This window comes from Triticum dicoccoides, chromosome 7B, assembly GCF_002162155.2.
Source record: "Triticum dicoccoides isolate Atlit2015 ecotype Zavitan chromosome 7B, WEW_v2.0, whole genome shotgun sequence".
NCBI classification, from domain to species: domain Eukaryota; kingdom Viridiplantae; phylum Streptophyta; class Magnoliopsida; order Poales; family Poaceae; genus Triticum; species Triticum dicoccoides.
In genome coordinates, this window is record NC_041393.1 from 145,780,360 (window position 1) to 145,791,031 (window position 10,672).

The 10,672-nt window shown below is 43.8% G+C and overlaps 1 protein-coding gene across 1 annotated transcript; it reads right to left on the bottom strand.

The window, feature by feature from the left end:
* Positions 1–346: 346 nt before the first annotated feature.
* On the bottom strand, positions 347–1,906 carry LOC119341963 (protein NTM1-like 9). The gene has a single exon (XM_037613809.1). The coding sequence runs from the start codon at positions 1,799–1,801 to the stop codon at positions 545–547; it is 1,257 nt and encodes a 418-aa protein (XP_037469706.1). The 5' UTR covers positions 1,802–1,906; the 3' UTR covers positions 347–544.
* Positions 1,907–10,672: the final 8,766 nt, after the last annotated feature.

Below are 10,672 nucleotides of genomic sequence, written 5' to 3' on the forward strand. Positions count from 1 at the left end.
GTAAATAGACAGAACAATTTTTTTTTGCCACAACTTGAATCTGCTCTGCAACTTATGAACTTGTAGTTGTTCTGCAGATTATCAAGATCAGTGAAACAGTTTTCATTTACAAACATAGTTACTCCTACTACTTATCTGCGGTTGCCCATATCATAACTGCATCATGCTTGCTTATCTGATCCTAATGCAAAAAGATAAGAGCAATTTTAACATGGTCCATCACAGGAAACAGAGCAGAAGAAGTACTAGTGCAGGAACAAATGCAAGGTTCAGAACATCGATAACAGAGCAGGAACAACAACAACAGTTTTACTTCCTCCGTTCGGAATTACTTGTCGCAGAAATGGATGTATCTAGACATATTTTAGTTCTAGATACATCCATTTTCGAGACAAGTAATTCCGAACGGAGGGAGTAGTAGCTTGCATGAACAAGTGGAGCAAATTGCTCAGAGGTACATCCGCGGCGATCGTACATGGACGAACTAATACATCAGCCAGTGAGTATCCTCGTATACACTTTGAAAAGAACTTCAACATCGGATTTAATAGACACTTGCAGGCGAGAAGAAGTTGCTGTGCCCTCCAGTGTGAAGATTGGCCGCGGCATTGCACCTCTTCTCCTTCTCGAGCGCCTCTTCGGCCTTCCACGCTTCTTCAAATGGATCGAAGGAGCACGGCTGCGGTTTGGACAAGTGGTCCTGTCCCTGAAGCGATGGAGCGTCAAGATCCGACGCGGCATTGTACCTCTTCTCCTTGTCAGCGTCATGGAAGGCATCCAGGTACAGAGGTTCCTGTTGGCCCATCTCCACGCCAGTGTTGGCTCCACTGACCGGCTCAACTTCAATTGGGTTGTCTTCCATCATTCTCATTAGTTCTTCAAGATCAAAACCATCTTCCTCCCAATCCGGCAAATTGGAGAGAGGCTCCAATGACTCAGAGACATTCTCTTCAGATGTGCTCCTTGCGATGCTTGAGCCAGCCTCAGGAATTGATTGGGTGGACTCCAGCACATCTGATTGGGAGGAAATCTCAGGAGCTTGAGCAACGTCGGAGCGGCTGGATGTTGTAGTGGACTCGCATGATGCTTGTGCATCCTGAACAGGGAAGTTGGCTGCCTCATCATACATCAAGAAGGACGGTGTGGCAGATGCCGGGACCGGGACGGGGACGGCACCGCGCATCCTCTTCTTGGGGCGCGGCGGATGAGGATCGGCGGCGGCAGCGGGCGCTGGCCTCTTCTGCGCGTGCGTGCTCGGGGTCACGGCCTCTGGTTGCTGTTGCTGAAGCTTGTACGCTTCCGATTCCTGGCGGGCCGCGTCAGGAGCATGCTGAGCCAAGTGCATCTTGCAGAACACCTTCACCCCGTCGACGACGGTGGCCTCTGGCAGCAGGCACCGGTATTCCTCCATGACCCAGCCTGTCGACTTGCCCTTCTTCTTGAAGGACAGGTTCTTGACCTCGCCGACCTTGCATCCCGCGTGGCAAATCTCGGTGGTCTTCTGGATGCTCCAGGTGCCGCCGCCGGCACCGCGCACGCTCTGGAGCTTGCTTCCGTTCTTGCTCTTGCACGTGGTGAAGAAGAACCGGTCACCGCTGCTCACGGCCTGCGGCACGGGCGCGAATTGGCGGGCCAGATCCTTGGGCTCGCAGCCGGAGATGTTGACGTGGTGGATGAGCTTGTCGGCGCCGTGCAGCGTCTCGCCGGAGAGGAGGCGTGGCAGGTAGTAGGTGACGGCCTCCACTTCCGTAGGGTTCAGCCGGAAGTGGTGGAAGACGTCGTCGACGTCGAGCCCCTCCATCCCGGCCGGCGGCTGCCCGATCTGTTGCTAGGGTTCTACTCTAGCTTGGAAAGGGTCCTCTCGATCGAGGGCGGGCGGGCGACTGGGATTTGGGAGAGGTTTGTCTGCGGGATCGGAAGGTGTTGTGGGGCGCGAAGATGTTCTGTACTTGATATTTAAAGACGCTGGACTAGGCGGTGGAGGACGCGTCAGATTTCCTTTTTCTGAATCCGAATATGTCCCCAGTTCAGTTTGCCGTCAGTTTTCTGAAACTTGCCGCTCCCGTTTGCTATCATTTCCTAAAACTTTCCGTCAATCCGATGATGATGCGGTCCTGAAGACGTAGAGGACAGATGCCGTGTTGATTGTGATTCTTGATTTAGAGTAATATACAAGCCTATTTCTTTTCTGGGTCCATACCCCTGGACCTTATCCAGATCCATTTCTTTTCATCCATGGCAACAGTTGCGTGATAGTATTATTTAGGAAAACATTTGGACACGGCGCGTCGGCCGAAACTTCGGCCGGTCTTGCACCGGTCTTGCGAACGCTTTGCGATCCATTTGCTAGGATTCGACCCCTTATCCTCTCGCGGTTTCTTCTACCCTCGCCATGGAAGCCCTTCCTCCCGAGGTCGATCCGTCCTCTCCTCTCTCCCTTCACTCCTCCTATAGCCATGGGAGCCCCGCTACTGCTGCCCCGCCGCACATCTCCTCCCCTGAATCACGTGTTGCAACGCCGCTGCTTTTTGGGACGATGGTGGTCGGCGACGTCTCTCGGCTTCGGCTGCTACATGGTTACAACCGTTGGCGCCTGCTGCTACAACCGGTGACTCTGGTTGTTACAAGCCGCCGACAGACTGGACTCTGGGCCACGAGATCCTACCCCCCCCCACCTCTGACAATGGCGTTTTGCTATGGCTGTGGTCGACAAAGCTACAACGGGCATCCATACAAGCTGGAACCGATCATCGACAGAGCTGCAACTAGCATTTAGGAAAGCTGCAATGGCGACGGCTTGGTGCTACGACGGAGAGCTGGAACCGACGATGTCGTTGTTGCAACAGTATGTACATTTTGCTAGAACTGGCTGGTGACATAGCTGAAACCTTGCCCGCGAGATACTACAACTTTGTCGTGGAGAAAGTTGCAACGGGCATTGGTATAAGCTTGAACCGGTCACAGACAGAGCTTCAAACGGCTTCTACAAAATCTGTAACGGCGATGACTGGGGCGAGCCCAGTGCTACAACCGGCAATGGTGTTTGCTACTATTGGCGACGGGAAAGTTTCAACCGAAAATACGCAGAAGCTAGTCGCCGAGGCATCGAGCACAAAAAAACTGCAATCGCTGCTTAGAAAAAGATTCAAACGGGGACCGCAAAAACTCCAACTGGCTAATGACAATCGCAACGAGGCTAGCAGGGAACTCGGTGACCATGGTGACCATGGCGGGTGACGACACATCACAAAGCTGCGCGCCGGTGTTTTGCTGTGCTGGAACGGTGCCTTTTTGCACCTAGGTTCCATGCTACAAGCTACCATGGAGCGAGAGCAGGTGGTGTGGGTGGATATGCGGCAGTGATGGCGGCCGACGATGACAACACTGGGTGGCCGGCGAGGACGAGGCCGAGGACGAGCAAGGTGGCGCGGGGGTCGCGATGTCGTGCGTGGTCGACGGCCGCTAGCGCGGGGGGAGGAGGAAGGAAGAAGATGACGCGAGGGGATCCAAATCGAACGGTGGGCCACAGTTGAATCGAGTGGCTGGGGGCCGACCGACCGAAATTTTGGCTGGCGCACTAATAGTGCCCTACTATTTACCTTGAGAAACATTGTTAACAGTGGCAAGCAGATTCAACCCAGGCTATCCAACTGTGTGCAATTAACGTCGGCCATGGCACCACCTGCGTGATGCCTATTCACCAATGCAGGATTCACCCCATGTCTTCCAGTCAGAATGGAGTCAAGTGGTTTGGAACTGGTACTTGGTAGTTGATGACCCACAAGTGTAGGGGATCTATCGTAGTCCTTTTGATAAGTAAGAGTGTCGAACCCAACAAGGAGCAGAAGGAAATGACAAGCGGTTTTCAGTAAGGTATTCTCTGCAAGCACTGAAATTATCGGTAACAGATAGTTTTGTGATAAGGTAATTCGTAATGGGTAACAAGCAATGAAATTAAATAAGGTGCGGCAAGATGGCAAAATCCTTTTTCTAGCAAAGGACAAGCCTGGACAAATTCTTATATAGAGAAAAGCGCTCCCGAGGACACATGGAAATTACCGTCAAGCTAGTTTTCATCACGCTCATATGATTCACGTTCGTTACTTTGATAATTTGATATGTGGGTTGACCGGTGCTTGGGTACTGCCCTTTCTTGGACAAGCATCCCACTTATGATTAACCCCTATTGCAGGCATCCACAACTACAAAAGAAGTATTAAGATAAACCTAACCATAGCATGAAACATATGGATCCAAATCAGCCCCTTACGAAGCAACGCATAAACTAGGGTTTAAGCTTCTGTCACTCTAGCAACCCATCATCTACTTATTACTTCCCAATGCCTTCCTCTAGGCCCAAACAATGGTGAAGTGTCATGTAGTCGACGTTCACATAACACCACTAGAGGAGAGACAACATACATCTCATCAAAATATGGAACGAATACCAAATTCACATGACTACTTATAGCAAGACTTCTCCCATGTCCTTAGGAACAAATGTAACTACTCACAAATCATATTGATCTTCATAATCAGAGGGGTATTAATAAATTTAATATGCATAAAGTATCTGAACATATGACCTTCCACCGAATAAACCAACTAGCATCAACTACAAGGAGTAATCAACACTACTAGTGACCCACATGTACCAATATGAGGTTTTGGGACAAAGATTGGATACAAGAGATGAACTAGGGTTTGAGAGGAGATGGTGCTGGTGAAGATGTTGATGGAGATTGACCCCCTCCCGATGAGAGGATCGATGGTGATAACAATGATGACGATTTCCCCCTCCCGGAGGGATGTTTCCCCAGCAGAACAGCTCCGCCGGAGCCCTAGATTGGTTCTGCCAAGGTTCCGCCTCGTGGCGGCGGTGTTTCTCCCCGAAAGCTTGCTTATGATTTTTTTCAGGGTAAAAGACTTCATATAGCAGAAGATGGTTACCGGAGGCTTGACAGGGGGCCCACGAGGCAGGGGGCGCGCCCAGGGGGTAGGGCGCGCCCCCACCCTCGTGGCCAGGGTGTGGGCCCCCTCTGGTACTTTCTTCGCCCAATATTTTTTATTAATTCCAAAAATGACTTTCGTGGGGTTTCAGGACTTTTGGAGTTGTGCAGAATAGGTCTCTAATATTTGCTCCTTTTCCAGCCCAGAATTCCAGCTGCCGCATTCTCCCTCTTCATGTAAACCTTGTAAAATAAGAGAGAATAGACATAAGTATTGTGACATAACGTGTAATAACAGCCCATAATACAATAAATATCGATATAAAAGCATGATGCAAAATGGATGTATCAACTCCCCCAAGCTTAGACCTCGCTTGTCCTCAAGCGGAAGCCGAAATCAAAAAATATGTCCACATGTTTAGAGATAGAGGTGTCGATAAAATAAAATACGGACATGAGGGCATCATGATCATTCTTATAACAACAACATATATATGTTTTGTCATATGATTTCTTATGCTTAAGTAACAATCTATTCACAATGTCAAGTATGAATCAAAAACTTCATTGAAAACTAACAAACTATAATCTCAGTCATTGAAGCAATTGCAATTTATCATAACATCGGAAAGAGTCAATATAAGAGCTTTGCAGCATGTCCACATACTCAACTATCATTTAGTCTTTCACAATTGCTAACACTCACGCAATACTTATGGTTATGGAGTTTTAATCAGACACGGATAAAGATATGGGGTTATAGTGTTTCCTCCCAACTTTTTACCTCAACGGTAATGTCAACAATAATAGTTCATGCTAACTTACATCCAATTGGATATATATATCAGGATCTTCCCAACACAAGGTGCTTGCCAAAGGATAAAATATAAAAGGGAAAGGTGAAGATCACCATGACTCTAGTAAAAGGTATAAGACAAAAGTAAAAGATAGGCCCTTCACAGAGGGAAGCAGAGGTTGTCATGTGCTTTTATGGTTGGATGCACAAAATCTTAATGCAAAAGAATGTCACTTTATATTGCCACTTGTGATATGGACCTTTATTATGCAGTCTGTCGCTTTTATTGCTTCCATATCACAAGATCGTATAAAGCTTATTTTCTCCACACTAATAAGTCATACATATTTAGAGAGCAATTTTTATTGCATGCAACATGACAACTTACTTGAAGGATCTTACTCAATCCATAGGTAGGTATGGTGGACTCTCATGGCAAAACTGGGTTTAAGGATATTTGGAAGCACAAGTAGTATCTCTACTTGGTGCAAAGAATTTTGCTAGCATGAGGGGGAAAGGCAAGCTCAACATGTTGGATGATCCATGACAATATATTTTATTTCGAATATAAGAAAACATAACCCATTATGTTATATTCCTTGTCCAACGTCAACTCTTTAGCATGTCATATTTTAATGAGTGATCACAATCATAAAAGATGTCCAAGATAGTATATTTACATGTGAAAACCTCTCTTTCTTTATTACTTCATATTAATTGCAACGATGACCAAAACTATGTTTGCCAACTCTGAACAACTTTTATTCATCATACTCTTAATATGTGAAGTCATTACTTTCCATAAGATCAATATGATCTCTTTTATTTCATTTTACTCTTTCTATTTCTTTTATTCCCTCAAGATCAAAGTAAGATAATCAAGCCCTTGACTCAACACTAATCTTTATTATATATATCTCATGGACTCGATTACATAGAGGGATCACAAAGCAAAACTCAAAACTAGATCATACTAAAAACTTTATTCTAATGGATCAAGATATTACCAAAATGATCGAAATAAGTAAAATGGTAAAGATAGGAGTGTGATGATGATACGATACCAGGGCACCTCTCCCAATCTTGGAAATTGCCAAGGGGAGTGCCCATACTCATGTATGTCTCCTTCTTCGGAGGTGATGGTGATGGAGTTGTTGATGATGTAGGCTTCTTCCTTAATTTGCGCTTGAGGATGGAATTTTGCTCCCTTAAATCATCGATCTCCTGCTCAAGGCTTAATATCCTTTTGCATAGTTCCTGTTTGTTCTCCTGCAAGAGACGAAAAGGGATAAACTTGATCTTAGGTTTCTTTGCTCTATCAAGGAGGCTTGAATTTTTAAACTCCACATGCATGTCCCCAGGTTGAGGTAATGGGACTTCATCTTCATCTGAACTCGTCTCCTCCTTTCCCTTAGGCTCCTAGTCTTCTTCTTCCTTAGTGGTCCAACCATAATGCTCCAAGTCCCCGTAGACCTTAGGGTCTGCAAGGTAATCAACCACATAGCTTTCTCCCTTTGAATCCCGGGACGACATATTGCTCTAACAGCGACAGAAACAGCTCAAGACAAAAACAGAGGATTCCGTTGTGTTATGGTGGTCAAAACCTTCGAGAGATTATATAATGAATTTTTACCGACCAAAAGAAGTATCATGAAAGAGTCCGGAGAGCACACGAGGTGCCCACGAGACAGGGGGCGCGCCCTCCACCCTTGTGGATGCCTCGTGTCCTTCCCGGACTACTTCTTATTTTCCTATTTTCTTAAATATTCCAAAACAGAGAAAAATTGCTATTAGAACTGTTTTGGAGTCGGTTTACTTACCGTACCACATACCTATTCCTTTTCGGAGTCTCAAACGTTCTGGAAAGTGTCCCTTATGTATTCCTCCGGGGTTATGGTTTCAATAACATTGGTTTCAACATTTGTGGGACAACCTGAGATGTAATGTTTGATCCTTTGCCCCTTAACCACCTTCGGACTTGTGCCTTCGAAGTTGTTGATTTTTATGGCACCGGAATGATAGACCTCCTCGATAACGTAAGGACCTTCCCATTTAGAGAGGAGTTTTCCTGCAAAAAATCTTAAACGAGAGTTGAAAAGCAACACATAATCACCTACATTAAACTAACGCTTTTGTATCCTTTTGTCATGCCATCTTTTAACTTTTTCTTTAAACAGGTTGGCATTCTCATAGGCTTGGGTTCTCCATTCATCAAGTGAGCTAATGTCAAATAACCTCTTCTCACCGGCAAGTTTGAAATCATAATTGAGCTCTTTAATGGCCCAATATGCCTTATGTTCTAGCTCGAGAGGTAAGTGACATGCTTTTCCATTTTATATGGAGACATACCCATAGGATCTTTATATGCAGTTCTATAAGCCCATAATGCATCATCAAGTTTCTTGGACCAATTCTTTCTAGATCTATTAACAGTCTTTTGCAAAATTAATTTGAGCTCTCTATTACTCAGTTCTACTTGGCCACTAGACTGTGGGTGATATGGAGATGCAATTCTATGGTTAACATCATACTTAGCAATCATCTTACGAAAAGCACCATGAATAAAATGTGAACCACCATCAGTCATTAAGTATCTAGGAACTCCAAACCTCGGAAAAATAACTTCTTTAAGCATCTTAATAGAGGTGTTATGATCAACACTACTAGTTGGGATAGCTTCTACCCACTTAGTAACGTAATCAACAACAACTAAAATATGTGTATACCCATTAGAGGAAGGAAACAGCCCCATATAATCAAAGCCCCAAACATCAAACAATTCAATAACAAGAGAATAATTCATAGGCATTTCTTGACGTCTACTATTATTACCAATTCTTTGACATTCATCGCAAGACAAGACAAACTTACGGGCATCCTTGAAGAGAGTAGGCCAATAATAACCGGATTGCAATACCTTGTGTGCAATTCTATCTCCAGCGTGGTGTCCTCCATATGCCTCGGAGTGACACTTGCGTAGGATATGTTCCTGTTCATGCTCGGGTACACAATGTCTAATAACACCATCTACTCCTTCTTTATAAAGGTGTGGGTCATCCCAGAAGTAATGTCTTAAATCATAGAAGAACTTTTTCTTTTGCTGGTATGTGAAACTAGGTGGTATGAATTTAGCAACAATATAATTAGCATAATCAGCATACCATGGAGCAGTACGAGAAGCATTTATGACAGCTAATTGTTCATCAGGAAAGCTATCATCAATAGGTAGTGGGTCATCAAGAACATTCTCTAACCTAGACAAGTTGTCTGCAACAGGGTTCTCAGCTCCCTTTCTGTCAATAATATGCAAATCAAATTCTTGTAGTAGGAGAACCCATCTAATAAGTCTTGGTTTAGCATCTTTCTTTTCCATAAGATATTTAATAGCAGCATGATCAGTGTGAACAGTTACTTTAGAATCAACAATATAAGGTCTGAACTTATCACAAGCAAATACAACCGCTAAAAAATCTTTTCCAGTAGTAGCATAATTTCTCTGGGCACTGTCTAGAGTTCTACTAGCATATTGAATAAAATTTAGTTTCTTATCAACTCTTTGTCCTAGAACAACACCTACATCATAATCACTCGCATCGCACATAATTTCAAAGGGTAAATTCCAATCAGGTGGCTGAACAATAGGTGCAGAAATCAAAGCTTTCTTAAGTATTTCAAATGCTTCTACACAATCATCATCGAAGATAAAAGGAATATCTTTTTGTAAGAGATTAGTCAGAGGCCTAGAAATTTTAGAGAAGTCTTTAGTGAACCTCCTATAAAAACCGGCATGACGAAGGAAACTTCTTATACCTTTAATGTCCTTGGGACATGGCATCTTTTCAATAGCATCAACTTTAGCTTTATCAACTTCAATACCTCTTTCAGAAATTTTATGCCCCAAGACAATGCCTTCATTAACCATAAAGTGGCACTTTTCCCAATTCAAGACAAGACAAGTATTTTCACATCTCTACAAAACTCGATCAAGGTTGCTCAAGCAATCATCAAAAGAAGATCCATAAACGGAGAAATCATCCGTGAAAACCTCAACAATCTTTTCACAAAAGTCAGAGAATATAGCCATCATGCATCTTTGAAAGGTAGTAGGTGCATTACATAAACCAAAAGGCATATGTCTATAAGCAAAAGTACCGAAAGGGCAAGTAAAAGTGGTCTTTTCCTGATCCTTTTTAGTAACCATCTAGAAAGCAAAAATGTGTATGTTTAGATAATCTTTCTATCATTTGATCAATAAAATTCAAAGGGTAATGATCCTTTTTAGTAGCTTTATTTAATTTGTGGAAATCAATTACCATCCTATAACCTGTAACAATTCTTTGTGGGATCAATTCATATTTATCATTAGGAACAACAGTAATACCTCCCTTCTTAGGGACACAATGGTCAGGACTTACCCACTGACTATCAGCAACGGGATAAATTATACCTGCCTCCAGGAGCTTTAGTATTTCCTTTCTTACCACTTCTTTCATCTTAGGATTTACCCGTCATTGGTGATCAATAACTGGTTTGGCGTCTTTCTCCAATTTTATTTTGTGTTGACATAGAGTGGGACTAATGCCCTTAAGATCATCAAGAGTATATCCAATAGTAGCACGGTGCTTCTTCAGAGTTTTCAATAATTTCTCCTCTTCCTGCTCTGAAAGATTAGCACTAATAATAACAGGATATATCTTCTTTTCATCAAGATAAGCATATTTAAGAGTATCAGGTAATGGTTTAAGTTCAAACATGGGATCACCATTGGGTGGTGGAGGATCCCCTAGAATTTCAACAGGCAAGTTGTGTTTCAAAATAGGTCCCTGTTTAAAGAATACTTCATCTATCTCCCTTCTTTCATTCATAAACATATCATTTTCATGGTCTAGCAAATATTGTTCTAAAGGATCATTAGGAGGCACGACAA

Coding starts and splice junctions, on each gene's coding strand:
- LOC119341963 (XM_037613809.1), bottom strand. CDS start 1,801: ATGGAGGGGCTCGACGTCGACGACGTCTTCCACCACTTCCGGCTGAAC.